The 20722-nt window shown below is 40.6% G+C and overlaps 1 protein-coding gene across 3 annotated transcripts in view; it reads left to right on the top strand.

The window, feature by feature from the left end:
• The window catches only part of LOC117409420 (follistatin-related protein 5-like), a 256417-nt gene that overhangs the window by 210134 nt on the left and 25561 nt on the right, over positions 1–20722 (top strand). For all 3 annotated transcript variants that reach the window (XM_034908687.2, XM_034015436.3, XM_034908681.2), the window contains 2 exons: positions 686–835; positions 5674–5781. In XM_034908687.2, coding sequence (XP_034764578.1) covers positions 686–835; positions 5674–5781 — 258 coding nt within the window. The remainder of the gene's footprint in view (positions 1–685; positions 836–5673; positions 5782–20722) is intronic.

Below are 20722 nucleotides of genomic sequence, written 5' to 3'. Positions count from 1 at the left end.
CAAAGCCTTTCTTGGCTTACTATCTTTGAAAAGAATCAGCAAGCCACTTTGAAGTAACTATTACTGCAGGATGAAAACAAAAATCCAATTTTGATACAATGTCAGATTGCATCAGGATGCAGTCAGTGATCTTCACTGATGGTGAATATATATGAAGCTTGATTAACTATTGCTTCCAGCAACTATCTCTTTGCATTTTAAATCAGTGACATAGGATAGATGCTTGGTCCCTCACTACAGCAGATAAGCATGGAAGGACAGTTGTAATTTTAACCCCCCCCCCCCCCTCCAAAAAAAAAAACCCACAGTACTATGTTACAAAATGTTAAAAAAAAATAAGTACCATGGTAATTTCACCTCCCCCTCCAAGTGAAAGAAAACCTCTTCTTAACCGGATTTAGCCTCAAATCAACTGTAAGCTTGTTTTGGAAAATCGTTGTATCCCCAAATGACTTCTGATCTGGCAGGGATCAAAAGTAATTTGAGGATACAACTTGAAATCCTGGGTTATATTACATTAGTTACCTTTTTATTTATCTGTCTGCCGTATCAATTTGCACATTATCTGTTTGTTTGTACGTTGTTGTTTATTTAACCGTAAGTAATGAATTGCATTATACAATCTAAATATCTTAGTTCTGATGTCTGTATCTTCTAAACAGATGTGTATGTATGTACTTTCTAGGAAGAAGTTTGCCCCAAGCTGGAGGGTGATGCCTCTCAGAGATGTGCCTGGGCCTCTGCTGTGAACGTCAAAGACAAATACATTTATGTCACACAGCCATATCTGGACAGAGTGCTCCTTATTGATGTCCAATCACAAAAAGCTGTGCAGGTAGGCTAGGTATTATATCTTTTCAGACGCAACAAAAGCAACTGCACATCTCATAAAAATTCAATTAAATTTACCACCTGCTTTGCAACAAAGGACGTTGGCAAAAGTTAAATGGCAGGTCATCCCCCCACATCCACATTCATTGCTTTGCTCTTTGGAAATTGAAACATGCTTTAAGCATCAGGGGTTCTGAACCCTTGGTTCTAATGCTATATGCTTAGTCACATACATAGCAAAACCAAGGTTCATAGAGTATTAACCTGTAGATTACGATCAGATCCTATCTTTTCATTGATATGATTGACTCTTAAGTGTCAGTTTTATGCTCTGAATGTGGGTTCAGCTGTTTCACTCATCAGGGGTTCAGCTTTGGAACCCAGGTTCTGGGTCTAGCACCCCTGACTTAAATGCATCTAAAATGCAGTTTCTATGTGATTTAGATACAGCAGAAATGTGAGGATTGGCTAGGTTAATGGAACCGTACTGTATGCAGTACAGGTGATTCATGGGTCAGGAAAATAACTTGTATATAAAAAGCTGCAGTATTTGTATGGGATATAATAAATAATTGTTTAAAGTTTAGAATAAATACTAGAACTGAACAGTATGTAACTTCTAACAATATATAGGTCCTATTTTGAGTATTTATCATTTTAATACTTTTACACTATTTAGATTTTAATGTTCACATTTGTTTTTCTACCAGTAAAACAATGTATAAATCAAATGTTCAGTTTCACAAGGTGCAACTTGTTTTTTTTTTTTTTTTTTACTGGTGTTACACAAACATTCCCAGAGGATATTCTTGGCTTTCAGTGAGGATCAGGTTTCAGCACCAGTGCATGAGATTAATTTTGGAACACACCAGGAGTAAAGTTAGATGCTGGCAGCAGTCTCACATAGTCATTAGCGCATTACCTAGAGGTTTGGTTTCATTAGTTTGGATTAGCTACACTTAATTAGCCACCTGGTCCATTTCTGACAAATAAACTTTAGTAAAACTGTGGGGTCTCATATTCAAATATTATCCCTTTTTTTTGGGGGGGGGGGGGGGGGGGGTTGGTATGAGCAAATGTACACACTTTTTTAATTGTTTTCAGAATTTAGGAAAAGATACTTAGTATACTAAACATTAAAATTCAGATACAAAGTAAAAGAGAGTGGACTTAATTTTCATAAAATTGACACATTTTTACACTTATTGAAGGCCAGAAACCGCCTGATTACCATATGCATTACCTTGTTGCAGATGACCACACTTTCAAGGCAGCGTCAAGGAAGGGTGCTATTTTACACGCACAGAGGTTTCATTTTTTGCAACCCATAACAGAGACATACCTTAGTAAATCCTCCCAGTATCTCATTAGACATTTAATTGACAGTGGAACAAAGATCACATTTAGATTAAGAAACAACAAACTGGGTTAAGGCTACATTGATTAAACTAGAGTCAGTGCAATATATCCAATACTGTACAGTAAGCGGTCAAAATTAAGCTATATCTGATTTGTCTGTAACTTCACTTATTGTGCACATGTGAAAATAGAGGTGTTGTTTGTGAAAATGATTATTACAGGTTTGTCTTTGTTGCTAGTTAGAGAAAAGGATTTTATTTTGAGTTTAGAAATGCAATCCTCTGCAGCAGCAACGGCTGCAAGTCTAAATAGGCAAAACAACTGATATGGCTTTGCAGAAGGCTGGTATAAATGGGGTATGGAAAAGTCTACCCCTGCAATCTGTCTAAGCTTTTTAAAAACAACTCAGTACTGTGAACACGTCTGTTGGTCATTCTGCACTAAAGTGGTTATTTTACCCAGAACTTGCAACAAAGCAGTATTTTATCGTGTGTAAGGCCAGTATCTTGAGTGTCTTTAATGCAATCTAAGTCTAGGAACAAAGCTAGGAACAAATAATGTATACTACATTACATGCAAAATCACGTATGCACAAGCTATTTGTCAGATACATTATTTATTTATTTATTTATTTATTTATTTATTTATTTCTTAGCAGACGCCCTTATCCAGGGGACTTACAATTGTTACAAGATATCACATTATTTTTACATACAATTACATTATTTTTTACATATTATTTTTACATACAATTACCCATTTATACAGTTGGGTTTTTACTGGAGCAATCTAGGATACAGCAAGGGTACAGCTGTTTGTTACAATTAATACAAGTTTGAGTGTCGTTATAGGTAGTTTAAAATGAAATATGTATATGCTTTGGATTTGTTGTGTTTTCAAGGTTTCATTTGTTTATTAAAAATGACCCTGTAACAGGGGAGGTCTGTGCTGACTGTCTGGCATATGCGTGGTTCTGCAGGAAGAGGGCAGCAGCCTCGTAAGATCCGCCTGTCAGTCATGGCAATGACATGGAGAGGTGGGGGAGAGGGTGTGTTGGCTTCCCCTCTCTCTAAGTTGCTGAGAGATGGGCCTTGGGGGATTGCTCGGCCCATAAGTACTGTGCTTGGTTATGCATTCGGGTGGATGTGATTGGGAATACACAGAGACGCTGGCCGAGAAGGCCAGTGTAAACATAGACCAGGCAGGAACGCCAGTGGTGGGAGCGAGCGACCAAAGTAGGAAGACATCCAGCCTTATATAAACCATTTATTAAAATATATGGTTACGTACCAGAGGAGACGTGTGTAGTGATAGGGGAACCTTGGCCACCCTTGTGTATAGTGCATAACAGCGTAGGACGGAGATCCCAAGCTCACCGGCTTAGCGGCAGTGGGGGCACTGCGTAAGCAGCACCTTTATTTTGTAGTTTTATTACTGTGTTTTATTTTCCCTTTTCATTTCGTCTTTTGTTTTCATTATTATTTTGAGCGCCTGCGAGTGCATCGGCATCAACCGGACTGTATACCAGTGTTGGTAAGTCTGTGGTCCTGACTACCGTTGCCGGTATTCAGGCCACGGACAACAGCACCCTCTGCAGGCCAAAATAAATCAGTGCACCGGAGTTGCGTTTCAACTACAGTTCTGTCTCCTGTGTGTCAGTGAATTGCCCACCACCCTTCCACAGACCCAATATGTACTCAGATTTATATAACTATGTATGTGTTACTGTACTCAATGCCCCAGATGCAGCTTGTTACAGACTCTTCCATCCAAGCCTCTCTGGATTGAACTGGGCCCAAATGTTGATTATAGCACATATTTCTTCATCCCTGCTGCAATCTGGCTCATGGTGTGTCTCAAGCAACAAAAATATGGCTAAACAGAATAAACAGAAACGTTTCTTGCGGAAGTGAAACCTTCACGCAGCTGTGGCTGTTTGTTATTTTGTCGGCTCACGAATGGTCGTCATGCATTTTGTCTTGCTCAGCCCAGGTCAAAATGTGCCAACCCACATCCTGAGGTGAGTCGCTGGGACCCGGGTCTACCCGAGTACGACCCTGGTACATGGTTTCACACTACGCGGGATTGTGACCCGGGTAGCCAGAACTCGGGTCGAGACCCGGGTAGCAGTGCTACTGTGAAAGGCGCTTTAGAGTCTAAACCCAGTACATTTTGAAATACCACATTCACTCTAAGATTTAGCTATATTTCTGGGAGCTCTATTGAAGCCACAGGGGTGTTATAAATATATCAGAATGAAAAAAAAGCAGCACGCATACGAGCATGCTTTTTACAGGTGACGGCATTTGGATAAAGAGGACTGAAGCATTCAACATTTCCAAGTGTTGTTAGTTAAACAGGAGAAAGAGCAGGCTGTTCAATTTTGCCAGGATAAATATTCTTGTGTACTAGTTATTAAATGGAAGAGTTTTGTTTTAACTCATACAGAAAAGCTGTTACTATAATGTTACATTTCAATTCATCATTCATTACATCAGTGCATTGACTGATACATGTATTTCAGAGTATTTGATAGTATTTGATTTACTCTTGAAAAGTATTTAAAGAAAAATGTAATACGAAGTATATGTTATAACAGCTAGGAAACAGCTCACACTATCTTTAAAACATGTTACATAATGTTACCCTACTTGAATAGCTTTATAAAGGTGAGTGGTTGGAAGTGTTTTGTCACCCACGACTAGTACAAATACAATATATGAGTTTGAGTGATCATTTTGCACAGTTGTTTAAACAATCACTTGGGAATCTCAAGGTCATGCCCAGCCTCTGCCTGTTAAAAAATAAATGCTGAAAGGGTTTGAAGGCTGGATACTTATCAGTTGAACATATGTTTGCTCCTAAAGCAGTTTCATTTCAGACTGAACATAACTCTGGCCTTCTGGTTCCTGTGCCTCACTACTGTACAGTATAGTTCAGTTTATTTAGATTTTATAATATAAGTTAGTTCATTTACACAGTAGCACAAAATTGTTGTTGGAGTAACTACTCATGTAAACACTGAAAAGTGCTACTTCAGAAAACAAAGATTCTTATATAGTAACATTTTTATTTATGTAAATGTAATGATTAATACACAATTAAAAGGTGTGTAGTTATATGTATGTAAAGAATATTCATTTTCATTGGTATTAGTTTGAGGGTGTTCAATATTAAATATGAATATGATTTAAATGTGTTGTTTTTTCAGTCTACAAATAGAATTTATATACAAAACAAAATCTGACGTGTTAATAAAAAAAAGACTAATTTGTGCTCAGGTCAATGTTGCTCCTTTTAGCAAGCTTGGCATACTGTGAACATACAGTATAGTGCACACAAGGTCAGGTAATCAACAAAATGAAAAAGAACAGGCTTTATTCATTTAATATTGCTTGGAAATGTACTATGCTAGTGCTGACCTGCTAACTATTGGATCGTGAAGGGTACAAGAAGTGACTTACTTTCTTTCTTACTGTACAGTCTGTGAGTACTGATCCGGTTCCAGTGAAACTTCACTATGACAAATCCCATGATCAGGTCTGGGTTCTCAGTTGGGGAGATATGAAGAAGACCACACCAACACTTCAGGTAATGCAATTTAAAATATACATTATGTATACAATACAGGTCATAAGTCTAAGTCCAACAAGAAAATATAAAAACCTACAGTTGTTAAAACATGAATTGTGTCTCTTTTATATCAATATAAAGTTGTCATTATTATTATGATGATTATTATATGTGAGACAATTAAATGTGGATTTTGGTATTCCATATATTTTTTTTATATTGTTATTTAGCCATTTCCTTTGTTGCAGTTTGCTACAAATGCTTTCTCACATGCGAATCCCACTCCTTTGTCTGTGTTGCCAATATGTTCTTCTTCAACAGATGTTGGAAATAATAACCTCTTTTTCTGGCTATTAACTTTATAATGCAGCTTAACTACTGTGTAATAGTTTTCAATCAATTAATACATTTTTTAAATTAATTATATATTACATTGATACAGACTTTTAATGTAAAGGTGCCAGTACATGTACTTTTGTCATGAACAAATACTTGAAGCTGCTTAAGTGCTTTTTCTTTTTCTTTTAGAAAGATTGTTTGTTAAACTACCAGAAATTGTGTATTTCAGTCTTTGCATTATTAACTGGTGGCTAATGTTCACTAAATGCTTGTATTTAACATGGTTTCTTGAATTATCTTATATTAAGTGTAGCGTGCCAATACTTTTGTCTGTGACTGCATAGTGTTTTAAATTAGTAACAGTAATAACCCCCATTAGCAATCCCCTTTGTAGGGTCCCCTTTTCTCGCAGTAGTTGACGTTTTCTAATCTTCGTATTTCAAGGGCAGTCATATTGTGACTTGAATTGTTTAGTGTCATTTCACCTACAAGTCATTGATTGATTTATGCAAGGAAAATACAACTAGTAATTTGCAGCTGATTTTGTTAACTAATAGGGGGAAAAACAATGTGTCAAAAGGAATCAGACTTATTTACGAGAGCTTATACATTTATATTTGCAAGATTATCCAGTCAGTTGAAAGTAAGCATTATGAGTACATTCGTTACTTTACAGTAGTTTGGTGTGCTTCAATATTTGTTTATTCACTCCCTTTAGACAGCCTGCTCACTGTATTCATTGAATTAATTTCAACTTGTAGTTCAGAAGTGAGGGTTGGTAATACGTTAAGAAAAATGTTTTCGGAAACAAACATAGCCTTCAGTATAGTGTGGCACTTAGACTAATTAGTGCTGTGTAGGTGTTTCATAGTACTGCGCAGTCATATTATATGTTTATTTATTTGTGGTCATAGTGAAGTGTAACACATTAGAAAACTATTGAGTATCATCAACCAATCAGCTTCCAGCTATAGTGGGCATTAATTCACATTAGAAAACAATTCAGTATCATCAGCCAATCAGCTTCCAGCTACATCAGGCATTATTACACAATAGCTGCCCGTTGAAATGTCACCGCATCACCTGTGAATCATATTTTAAATCCTCGCAAGTATTGGCTTTATCGTTTTGACTTGCTGTATTTTTAAACATAGTTCACATCTATTGGACAGTAAATACTAAACAAAGACACAATTGGTCCAAATGTATTTTATTATTTACAAAAACCAGCCAATCAATACTTTGCATCGACGAAAGCAACCAGTCCTGTACCTGCAACTGCCAAGTCAGCCAATCACAGCTTGTCGGCTTGACTGGAGCTCAGACACAGCATCTTTCAACAAAACCAAACGAAGACACGGACAGATCAGTAATATTGCTCCATTCAGATGTCTGGCACTGTTCAGATAAACTATAAGCAATTCTGACATGTTAAATAGTTATTTGTTTAATAAAGTCATTTTTTCCCCCCTCAAATTATGTGTGTCATCCTTTCTGAACATTTTTGGGACCGAAAACCTCTCAGCGGAAGGGTATCCGACAAATCATTACAAGTTAAAATTTAAATTGAATTGAATTTGAACAAGAAAATATAAATATAAGATAATACAAGTTAAAATTTAACTGAATATGTATAAAAATGAATATTACTTCAATAGTGGTGAATGCAAGTTATTTGACTTGGGTGAAGTTTTCCATAGTGTGCCCCCAATAGCGCACAGTCTGCCGCCAGGCCTGTGCATGTTTGGAATTCTGGCAAAGTGGTTTGCAGTGCGCAGGTGTAGAGGTGATGCAGTGCTCAAGACAATGACAAACAACAAAGTACTGGTGAAATGGTGGTTTATTTGTAAATCCAACCTCACTTGACAACAGTAAAATAATGGAGGACTGGCAATGCACAACGATGTGTATTGCGCAGTTAAATAAACATGGGGTTCAGTCCCGAAATAATAGACATGGTATTTAAACACACACAGACAAACACGATCACAAGTCCAGAGTGAATGCTGAAATTCAAGTGGTGTAATACAATTTATTCAGTGAGTACGAGTGCAGTGAAGTCCAGGTTGTGTGCTGGCCTTAAGCGACAGCTGCTGCATGTGTTAGCCGTCTATAAAAGACAAACCGTACAATTAACACTGCAAACAAAACAAACATGAAACATTCACGGTACATACACGGTCCTTCAGTGGTTCGTCCATAACCATAACAAAGAAACAGTTCATATCATCACATTCCCTTTTATACCGTCAGCCACGCCCCCTTGGTTAGCGAGTGCAATCGTTTTCCTTGAATGCGCGATTGCCACATCACTTCCCGTCTGGGGCAGTGACTTGGTGTACTGTGACTCCACACTCTTTCTAGATGGCCGACTTCCACCTTTCCCTGGAATGAATTGCCTAATCATCCAGTCCGGGGCACACTGTTCCCTTTACATAGCACCCTCACAGGTCAGGAGGGAGATTCATTCTTTTTTTGTCACAGGAATATATTTATTTACTTATTTATGTATTTATTTTTAAAAATCTTGATGCAATATTAAAGTGTGCAAATGTTAGAAGCTACATAGCGAGTGTTTAAAAAGTTAACACAAAATACATCAAGTATATTTCAGATTAAGTCAAACTTTATTTAATTTCTTTAAAGTTTAATTATGTCCATATTAAGATAGTGTGTAGACGTGACTGATTGTTGTGACATTACTTTGCAAGCCTGAATGAAAACAGTCACATGAGAGACCTGTTAAAGTATTTAAGAAAAATGGTTTAATCAAGTTTTTTAAATATAATGGTTTCTTGAATATTAAATTATTAGAAATAATAGTGTTTTGATCACTAATCTTAATGTAAAAAATAATTGGATGATCTTTAAAATGCAGGGAAATATTATTTTAATGTTCTAATTATTCTACCAGCAATGTTAGAAAAAATTCTTCGAGAACAGCTACTATATGTGATATGAAAAAGGATGATATTTTAACCCATGCGCTTATTCGAATTGTTAAATTCACTGAGCTTGTGTTTAGAAATCTGTAACATTTTTTATTTTATTTTTTTCTATATGAACATATTACCTGTGATGAAGCCCTTCTTGTCAGGATGGCCTGGGGTTCTATCACTGCTTTTGTGTGGGTGCACCAAGAAATGTATGTGTATACAGTATATATTAGCATGGTTTGCACTTTTTTATTATTAAACAAACCTAATCCTAAGGCAGGGAATGCTAACACATTTACCCTGTAAAACCAAAACATATATCTTTTAAATAATACCTTTCTTTTGCTTTTAAGTTTCTTTTCCTCAAACCCTGTGCGTCCTTTCCCAGGTAGTAGTCTCTACTCTGCAATCCCTCACATCATCTCACATCCTCTCAAAACAAACATTTCTTCTGCCTTTTATACCATGTGATAGCAGTTTAACCAGCTGCAACTGTGGCCAATTGCTTTGAAACTGGCATCCATTTTGGCCCCTGATCTCCCTTGTGGGTCCAAAATGGCAGCCAGCAACCACTCACCATGGTCCTAAAACCCATGGGATGCGGTAGCGCGGGTACTAGTGCTGCGTGAGTTGACAGGAGACCCGCGGATCAGGTGGGTTTGGGTTAGATACATTTAAATAAACTTCAGGTTACAAAACAGTACTGTATCAGGTGTGAACGAATTGCTATCGGTACCAAAAAGGTGTTCTTTTAAGCGAAGTTCCTGTTCCTTTAGGCGGAGCATTTACAATAGGGAAAAATCTGTTTCACCAAAAGGTTGTTCTCTTAGCCGAAGTGTTCTCTTAGGAGTTATTCCTATACGCGGAGGCTACTGTAGTATTTTTCAGTTTACTGGCTTAAATTGCTATCCGTAGTTCTCCAATTAACAGTGTGTGTACTGCCCTTGCTCGGTAATAAGGAAATGGAATGAGCTAACTTCCGTGCGGTGTAGTCAGCACAGTTTAACCTTTTTAAGTAAAAAAAAATACATCTAGCAAATCCCTTACTAAAACAATGGCTTCTAAAATTGAAAACATTCATAAAATGTTTCACCCTGGAGAACTTCAAACTAGATGGAGAGAGCCACATAAATCTCAAATGTGGTGCAAATTTGCAGAGGTCGTCAACGGGGAAAACGATGAGTACAAGGCTTTGTGATGTGCTTGCAGTGTGATGCCCTTTACAAATATGATAGTCATAAAACTGGGACTTCTAATATGTGTTGGCATGTTTGTGGACATCAAGGAATCAAATTAGCCAGTTCACTACTAACAGCTGTGGCAGGGCAATCAAAGTCGAAGCCTATAACATCATACCTAATGGCAGATGCAACAAAGGTTCCCACGAGTGTTAGTTGGTAGACAAGTGGGTAGATCTGTGCTGTATTGACCTTGAACCTTTTGATATTGTGTCGGGGAAGAGATTCAAGCATGTTGCTCAGAACCTTATTAATATCGGAGCACGCTATGGATCTGTGAATGCAAATATGGTTCTGCCAAACGACAGACTGTCTGTGAAAGCGCTAAGCAAACAGCCAAAGCACATAAAGAAAAACTGTCTAGAGATGACTATAACAAAAGGGCATACACTGTACTTACCTACCACTATGTAGATGGTGAATGGAAGTTAAATGCACAAGTCACAGCTACAGCTGAATTCTACGCAAGTCTTCTGAAAACGTCCGGAAACCTTAAAGAACAAATTAATAGAGAACTGCAGAAATTTGGTATTCGGACTGACTTATTTTCCATGATTTCCATTACACGAGAGTAGATGTTAAAACTTCATGCTGATTTGAACTCGGCTCTCGCCAAGATAAGCACCAACTAAGACGTAGCTTTACAGTAAACTAATGTGATCCATATGCGTCTCCATCCATTTACGTTTCCTTCCATATGATGATGTAGATATCCTTCTGTCTGGTGTTAATGGCTGAAGTGTAATGCTGGCTCCAGGGATCAGCTTATTTTGCCTCCCTGGCGCATCAGCACACACAACGGCTGCGATGCTGGCTCCAGGGATCAACCAAAGTGCGGCCTCCCCAGCGCATCAGCATGACAACCGTCTGGATTGAGCTAAGTAGGGTACATCTCTGGGGTTTTCAAGTGGGCACCTTCCATCCTCAGTGTTTCGTCGACTAGCCCACGACACCTCAAGAGGGCTCGACGGTGATTCTGGCGTCCCAGCATCACCCCCCTCCGTCCCCCACTCAACTCAGCCCAGCTTACTTACCTGTCCCCAGCCAGAATCTTTCCGTCTCAACCACAGCCAGTTGCTGCTCCTCTCTGCTGCTTCAGATAAGTTCTTCACTGTGCGACGCAACTCTTGGCCACTGAATCCGACGTCTCTGAGAAACCGGGTTGTAGAATGTGCCACAAATCCTCGACAACCCACTTCCACTGGGTAAACCCGAACTCTCCATCCTCGCTGTTCCGCTTCAGTGGCTAGTTGAGCATACCGCAGTTTCTTCCTCTCATACGCCTCATCTACAGCGTCCTCCCATGGCACTGTTAACTCTACCAGGTGAACAAGGCGTGCTGATCCAGACCACAAGACAATATCTGGTCGAAGGTTAGTGGTGGCAATCTCAGGTGGAAAAATAAGCCGTTGACCAACATCTGCCAGCATATTCCAGTCTCTAGCAGCTTCCAGTTGTCCTGGGCGAGGATTGGTTTTAACACCTTTTCTTGGTGGTTGCTCTCCTGGGCGGAGGAATGTTGTCTTTTGTGTGTAATGTTTTGATGGAACAGGTGGCAACTTATTGGTCATGTTACGCTTGTCTTCCAATGCTAAGGCCAAACATCGCAGCACCTGGTCATGGCGCCAAGTAAACCGTCCTTGGCTAAGAGCCACCTTACATCCTGTCAAAATGTGCCTTAATGTTGCAGGTGATGAACACAAAGGACATGAGGGATCCTCTCCTACCCAGAGGTTTAGGTTCTGTGGTGATGGGAGAACATCATATGTTGACCTGATGAGGAAACTGATCCTGCTCTGTTCCATTGACCATAGGTCTTGCCAGCCAATCTTGCGTTGTTCCACACTCTCCCATCTCATCCATTCTCCCTGTTTGGCCTGGGAAATGGCCTTTATACACCTCATCCTCTCCTCCTGCTTTTGCACCTCGTTGACTACCAGCTTCCTTCTTTGAGCTGGGGCCGCCTTGTGCCATGTAGGAGGAGTTGAACTGAAACCAAGACCCCCTCTTCCATGCTGAACTTGCCCCATGATATCACCAATTCGAAGGGCAGCCTTTGCATCTTCCACAGCTTTCTTTGCCGCCCACTTTCTTCCAGTTTTCAACACAGGTGCTGCCTCCCTTACGCATTTATCGCGTGACTCTACTAATGTCATTTCCAGTCTGACCTTGGCGCACTTAAACTCCTCGGTTAGAGCAGAGACTGGTAGCTGCAGTATTCCTTTACCATAAAGTCCCACTCTGCTGAGGCAGCGTGGAACTCCCAACCATTTCCTGATGTATGAACTGATTAAAGCTTCCAGCTTCTCTACTGTTGTCAAAGAAACCTCGTACACAGTCAGTGGCCACAGCAACCTCGGCAGTAGACCAAACTGAAAGCACCAGAGTTTTAGTTTACCTGGTAGAGCGCAGCTGTCTATGCTCTTCAACCCTTCCACTGCTTGTTGTCTAACTTCTCCCACACGAACTGTGTCCTTTAGATCCCCGTCGTACCATCTCCCAAGACTCTTCACTGGCTTCTCAGACACTGTTGGTATTGCCTCACCATTAATGAAGAATGTTTTATCTACTACTTTGCCTTTAATTATAGAGATGCTCCTTGATTTAGTGGGCTTGAATTGCATTCGTGCCCATTCAATGTTATTGGTTAACTTGCCCAATAATCGATTAGTGCAGGCTACTGTTGTAGTCATGGTTGTCATGTCATCCATGTATGCTCGAATTGGTGGTAGTCGCATTCCAGAAGCCAAGCGCTCTCCTCCTACTACCCATTTTGATGCCCTAATGATTACTTCCATTGCCATGGTAAAAGCCAGTGGAGAAATGGTGCATCCTGCCATTATTCCAACCTCTAGGCATTGCCATGTAGTGCTGAATTCTGAAGTTGAAAAACTGAATTGCAAATCTCCAAAATAGGCTTTCACTAAATTTGTTATTGTCATCGGTACACTGAAAAAATCAAATGCTGCCCAAAGTAGTTCATGTGGCACTGAACCATATGCATTAGCCAAATCCAGGAATGTCACATGGAGCTCCTTCCTCTCCTTTTTAGCTGATTGAATTTGTTGCCAGATCACATTGATGTGTTCTAAGCAACCTGGGAAACCTGGAATGCCCGCTTTTTGTATTGAAGTGTCAATGAAGCAGTTCTTTAATAGGTAAGCTGACAATCTCTGAGCAATAATGCTGAAGAAAATCTTGCCTTCTACGTTTAATAGGGAAATGGGACGAAACTGACTGATGCTTGTAGAATCTTTTTCTTTAGGTATAAAGACTCCACCTGCTCGGCGCCATGCTCTTGGTACAACCTGTTTTTCCCATGCCACTTTCATCAATTTCCACAGAATTCGTAGAACTCCTGAAGCACTCTTGTACACTCTGTACGGAACTCCATTAGGCCCTGGAGATGATGAAGCCCTTGCTTTTTTCACAGCTTGCTCTATTTCTTTCCACTTAGGTGCACAGTCCTCCATTTGGTATTCTGGTGGATTGATAGGTGGGATGTCTGACGGAATTGACATAGGCTCCTGCCTTTTTGAATCTGTATGTGTTTCCTCCAAATATCTCTCCAGCTCAACCTTAGATGCTTTTAGTGTGCCATTCTTCTCACTGGTGAATAACTTCTTTACAAATTTGAATGGGTCTTTATAAAAGTTAGTTCTCGCACGCTCCTTCTTTTTGTAGCGTTTCCGTAGGCGCTCAGCTCTGCGCAATGTTGCAAGCTTATCTTTTATGACCCTTTGTAAGAGATTGAGTCCCTCCTTCTGACTTTGTTCTGCTCTTCTCCATTGGTTCCTCAGCTGTCTCCTTTCTCTAACTAAGCGTTCAATCTCCTGCTGCCGTCTAGACTTTCCAGGAATAGTTTGTACTTTTTCCTTCCTTTTTTCAACTCCAAACCTCTCACTTCCATATGCGTAGATGATGTCCCCAAATTTATCCAGCTTCTTTTCAACTGTTCCACTTAATCTTTCCAATGCAACGCAGAGATCTGTGTTTACTGTGTCCCATGCAGTTTTCTCACAAGCTCTTGGCCATTTAACTCCAGGCTTGTGCCCGTTGAGGTTCTTTTCTCTCTTATGCTGGTTTGTCTGACCGGGTTCACAAGGATCATTAGGTTCATCACTAACTGTGTCCATGCAAGTCCTCCTCACATCTATGACAGGGGTGCTGATATCCTGCGAACTGTGGTTTGCTTCCTGTCACTGGATTTCATTCGACTGACTTGACTGACTTCGTAAGAAGTACTGATCAATGCGAGGCCCTTGTCCCTTCTCCCTCAAGCATTTCATTCTCCCTTGATGAATCTTCAAACCCCTGACCGTTGTCGCCTTGCTCCAGCCGCAGACACAAACCTGGAGTTCCATGTCTTTGTTAACTGCAGATCTTGAACTAGTCTTTTGTGAAGTACTCTCCATACTCATATCCGTTTCCGTTCCCAAGTCGTTAACCGTGTTGTCCAACGTTGAGTCATCTTCCGCCCCCGCTCTCGCAGACTCTAGGGGTATTTTTCTCTTTAATTTCTTAGAAGCCTTGGGCGGGTGTCTCCAGCATCCTGTAAACACAGAGCTGGATACTGCCGACAAGGGTAGCTAACCCTTACCAGCCCCAATGGGGTCTCTTTCCTCCTGTCAGCTGTCTCTCCAGGCTGTCACAAGGTCTTTCCCTTGTTGCCAGCTGCACTATTCACAGCAGTCACTGGACGTATCCAGATCTTCATGATTTCCATTACACGAGAGTAGATGTTAAAACTTCATGCTGATTTGAACTCGGCTCTCGCCAAGATAAGCACCAACTAAGACGTAGCTTTACAGTAAACTAATGTGATCCATATGCGTCTCCATCCATTTACGTTTCCTTCCATATGATGATGTAGATATCCTTCTGTCTGGTGTTAATGGCTGAAGTGTAATGCTGGCTCCAGGGATCAGCTTATTTTGCCTCCCTGGCGCATCAGCACACACAACGGCTGCGATGCTGGCTCCAGGGATCAACCAAAGTGCGGCCTCCCCAGCGCATCAGCATGACAACCGTCTGGATTGAGCTAAGTAGGGTACATCTCTGGGGTTTTCAAGTGGGCACCTTCCATCCTCAGTGTTTCGTCGACTAGCCCACGACACCTCAAGAGGGCTCGACGGTGATTCTGGCGTCCCAGCATCACCCCCCTCCGTCCCCCACTCAACTCAGCCCAGCTTACTTACCTGTCCCCAGCCAGAATCTTTCCGTCTCAACCACAGCCAGTTGCTGCTCCTCTCTGCTGCTTCAGATAAGTTCTTCACTGTGCGACGCAACTCTTGGCCACTGAATCCGACGTCTCTGAGAAACCGGGTTGTAGAATGTGCCACAAATCCTCGACAACCCACTTCCACTGGGTAAACCCGAACTCTCCATCCTCGCTGTTCCGCTTCAGTGGCTAGTTGAGCATACCGCAGTTTCTTCCTCTCATACGCCTCATCTACAGCGTCCTCCCATGGCACTGTTAACTCTACCAGGTGAACAAGGCGTGCTGATCCAGACCACAAGACAATATCTGGTCGAAGGTTAGTGGTGGCAATCTCAGGTGGAAAAATAAGCCGTTGACCAACATCTGCCAGCATATTCCAGTCTCTAGCAGCTTCCAGTTGTCCTGGGCGAGGATTGGTTTTAACACCTTTTCTTGGTGGTTGCTCTCCTGGGCGGAGGAATGTTGTCTTTTGTGTGTAATGTTTTGATGGAACAGGTGGCAACTTATTGGTCATGTTACGCTTGTCTTCCAATGCTAAGGCCAAACATCGCAGCACCTGGTCATGGCGCCAAGTAAACCGTCCTTGGCTAAGAGCCACCTTACATCCTGTCAAAATGTGCCTTAATGTTGCAGGTGATGAACACAAAGGACATGAGGGATCCTCTCCTACCCAGAGGTTTAGGTTCTGTGGTGATGGGAGAACATCATATGTTGACCTGATGAGGAAACTGATCCTGCTCTGTTCCATTGACCATAGGTCTTGCCAGCCAATCTTGCGTTGTTCCACACTCTCCCATCTCATCCATTCTCCCTGTTTGGCCTGGGAAATGGCCTTTATACACCTCATCCTCTCCTCCTGCTTTTGCACCTCGTTGACTACCAGCTTCCTTCTTTGAGCTGGGGCCGCCTTGTGCCATGTAGGAGGAGTTGAACTGAAACCAAGACCCCCTCTTCCATGCTGAACTTGCCCCATGATATCACCAATTCGAAGGGCAGCCTTTGCATCTTCCACAGCTTTCTTTGCCGCCCACTTTCTTCCAGTTTTCAACACAGGTGCTGCCTCCCTTACGCATTTATCGCGTGACTCTACTAATGTCATTTCCAGTCTGACCTTGGCGCACTTAAACTCCTCGGTTAGAGCAGAGACTGGTAGCTGCAGTATTCCTTTACCATAAAGTCCCACTCTGCTGAGGCAGCGTGGAACTCCCAACCATTTCCTGATGTATGAACTGATTAAAGCTTCCAGCTTCTCTACTGTTGTCAAAGAAACCTCGTACACAGTCAGTGGCCACAGCAACCTCGGCAGTAGACCAAACTGAAAGCACCAGAGTTTTAGTTTACCTGGTAGAGCGCAGCTGTCTATGCTCTTCAACCCTTCCACTGCTTGTTGTCTAACTTCTCCCACACGAACTGTGTCCTTTAGATCCCCGTCGTACCATCTCCCAAGACTCTTCACTGGCTTCTCAGACACTGTTGGTATTGCCTCACCATTAATGAAGAATGTTTTATCTACTACTTTGCCTTTAATTATAGAGATGCTCCTTGATTTAGTGGGCTTGAATTGCATTCGTGCCCATTCAATGTTATTGGTTAACTTGCCCAATAATCGATTAGTGCAGGCTACTGTTGTAGTCATGGTTGTCATGTCATCCATGTATGCTCGAATTGGTGGTAGTCGCATTCCAGAAGCCAAGCGCTCTCCTCCTACTACCCATTTTGATGCCCTAATGATTACTTCCATTGCCATGGTAAAAGCCAGTGGAGAAATGGTGCATCCTGCCATTATTCCAACCTCTAGGCATTGCCATGTAGTGCTGAATTCTGAAGTTGAAAAACTGAATTGCAAATCTCCAAAATAGGCTTTCACTAAATTTGTTATTGTCATCGGTACACTGAAAAAATCAAATGCTGCCCAAAGTAGTTCATGTGGCACTGAACCATATGCATTAGCCAAATCCAGGAATGTCACATGGAGCTCCTTCCTCTCCTTTTTAGCTGATTGAATTTGTTGCCAGATCACATTGATGTGTTCTAAGCAACCTGGGAAACCTGGAATGCCCGCTTTTTGTATTGAAGTGTCAATGAAGCAGTTCTTTAATAGGTAAGCTGACAATCTCTGAGCAATAATGCTGAAGAAAATCTTGCCTTCTACGTTTAATAGGGAAATGGGACGAAACTGAGTTTTAGTGTTTGTGAGTGACCAGGGTGCAAAACATGAAAGCAGTCATTCGGAATTACCATGCACTGCTCATGTTCTCAATATAGCATACTTTCGATGCCAAGACTTTGTCAGAAGAAATGAAAGATGTGTTTTGTGTAATCGACAAGTGCAAAAGCCTTGTAACGTCCTACAAAAAATCTAGACCATTGCAAGTTTACCACATGCAGTGATACAGGGGTGTGAGACTCACTGAAATAGCAAAGCAGCAATGGTGAATGTCTGTAAACAGTTCACTGAGATCCAACAACTTTTACAAGACAGGTATCAGCTAGATAGAATGGATGGCATACATGTGTGATATGCTCAAAATGCTTACTGCATTCTTGTCTCTTCAAAATAGCAAGTAAAGAACTGGAAGGGGATAAGTACCCTACAATACACATGGTGTTGGTCTGGTTTTACAGATTGAAGAAGCACTGGAATATATGTCTCACTTACGTGATCATGCATTGTGTCTTTTAAAAGAGAAGCTAGCAATCACTCCCACTAGATTGCAACATTAATTTGCCCTTATTTTAAAAAGTTAAAGATGCTCCCAACTGAAGAAAGAGCGCCTGTTTATGACCAAGCAAAGAAACTGCTTGCCACTTTCAAACCTGCCGTGAGTGCTTTGTCAAACAATGTTGCCTGTGACGTGGGGAGACCTAGTGCTCAGAGTGAAGAGAACACAGTCAAAAGTACGCTTGAAAAAGAATATGGAGCTAAAGAGATGGGATTCAACAGAAAATTTAAATACAATTCACTGAGTGGGAAGATGAAGTCGAGGATTGTGATAAAGACAAGATCCAGCAATACACAGATATGCAGTTTTCAAGTGACAAAGATCTTATCAGATTTTGGGGAAAACAACAAACCATGTTTCTTCAGCTCAGTAAGTTAGCACTTATGATATTGTGCATTCCTGCATCAAGTGCAACAAGCGAGCGCAATTTTAGCTCAGCTGGTTGAGTGATTGAATCCTGAAGGAATCGCCTTGGGACAGTGGACTATTTTGTTCCTCCATAGCACTGCAAAGTCATCAACTAAAAGAGATACATAACTGCCTAATAATACTGTGTTAATGGACTTTTGACTATGTCGGATAAATTGACGGTTGAAATAGTGTACTTTCATGAACGTGAATTTAAGACTAAATGTTGAACAGCAGTTGTGGGATTTGTTATCTTCATCAAGCATTGAATGCTAAGCCTGTGTATTTTTAAAATGTATTTTACACATTGAAATGAACGATTGGTTATAGCTAAATGCAGTAGTTATAAAATGACAGTAATTAAAAGGGTAATCACAAAACTGATAGTTGTGTTGGGTGTCGGGTGTCAGGTTTGGGTCGGGTTCGGATGAATATCAATATAACTTCAATTGGGTCGGGTGCGGGTCAAGGCTTAACAGGTTCGGTCTGGTTTGGGTCAAAATATCTGACCTGCACATCGCTAGCCGGTACACCTCATCACCCACCATAGAAATTTATTAGCCTTTTCAAACACATTGATGTTATTTTACTCTGTTTCAGATGTGATAACAAAATGGACATTATATACTCAATATAAATGAAAATCAAAAAGTAAGTTAAACCAGAAGTCACTTTTAGGGAGGCGTCACATTCAATTTAAATATAGCCTTACCATTCATTTCAAACAGGATTTTTTATAAGCTAAATATTTCTCAAGCATATTTAATTGAAGAAAATCTAAGTGTTCCATAGTGTGTTACAGACTTTGAACTTGATCTGCTTTTTCTAGCAATCTGTACTGTTTGTTGCTATGTCTAGTATGCAGAAGTTAGGGTTTTGGTTAGGGCTCTGGACTCTTGACCGGAGGGTCGTTGGTTCAATCCCAGGTGGGGGACACTGCTGCTGTACCCTTGAGCAAGGTACTTTACCTAGATTGCTCCAGTAAAAACACAACTGTATAAATGGGTAATTGTATGTAAAAATAATGTGATATTGTAACAATTGTAAGTCGCCCTGGATAAGGGCGTCTGCTAAGAAATTAATAATAATAATAATAATAATAATAATAATAATAATAATAATAATAATAATGCAGAGGAATGTAGTATTAAGAAACTTTACCAGGGTCGCTAGAACAATGCGTGTTATCCATAGGAGTGTGTAATACCAAAACTCATTGCAGGAATAACAAAAAGTGCATGGAATGCATCGGAGCGCGTTTTACACCACATAAACTTTTCACTGCGGCAAACAATGTTAATCAATAGCAATAATTATTCATTAAATGGGTCATTAAGCACCACCCCCTGCAACTGGCAAATATTTAAAGCATGCTGTGACAGGAATGCCGAGTGGTGACGTCACGACAGAAGCAGGAACAAAAACTATGACACCAGGTACGTACTGCAGTTCAAAAGGCTTGCGCCGTTTTAATTCAAAAATAAATAAAATATTTAAACAAAAACACTGGCGCTCACAGAGCAAAATAAAAGAGTAAACAAAAACAAATCTCGAACACAAAATCAACAATAAATCAACAATAAATAATAAATAAACCATACAGGTCAGGCTGGGCAGTCGCTGTCACTGTTCCTGTATGTTATAATTTAATTTAGTTTCGTTTTCGTTTTCGTTTTCGTTTTCATTTTCATTTTTATTTTTACTCGCCGTCTCTCTGCTCTCTCGTTCCTCCTCTGAACTCCCACACCTCGAGCTGGAGAGCTGCAGGCTTTTTATAACAGGTGACCATCTCCCAATTAGCAACAAATTAAATCACCTAATTAATTCGGGAGATGTCCACCTTCTGCACGAGTTTTAATTATGTTGTGGATGGGGCTACCCATCCACGCTAAACAATACAAATCAGCTACGCCGTCAAATTACAAACAATAAAACATATGGCGCTCGCCGACATAAATACAATAAATCATAATAAACAAAAAACAATAATCTGCACAGGGGCGGAGGGGACTCAGTTCTAAAAATACACAAAACAATGTACAGGGCTGCTGGCCCTGTTACACATGCATACAGGCACCATGTGAAGAAGAAGAA

This window comes from Acipenser ruthenus, chromosome 2 (assembly GCF_902713425.1).
Source record: "Acipenser ruthenus chromosome 2, fAciRut3.2 maternal haplotype, whole genome shotgun sequence".
Classification (NCBI taxonomy): domain Eukaryota; kingdom Metazoa; phylum Chordata; class Actinopteri; order Acipenseriformes; family Acipenseridae; genus Acipenser; species Acipenser ruthenus.
Note: the sequence above shows the minus strand (reverse complement) of the source record. Positions and strands in the feature narration are given on the sequence as shown.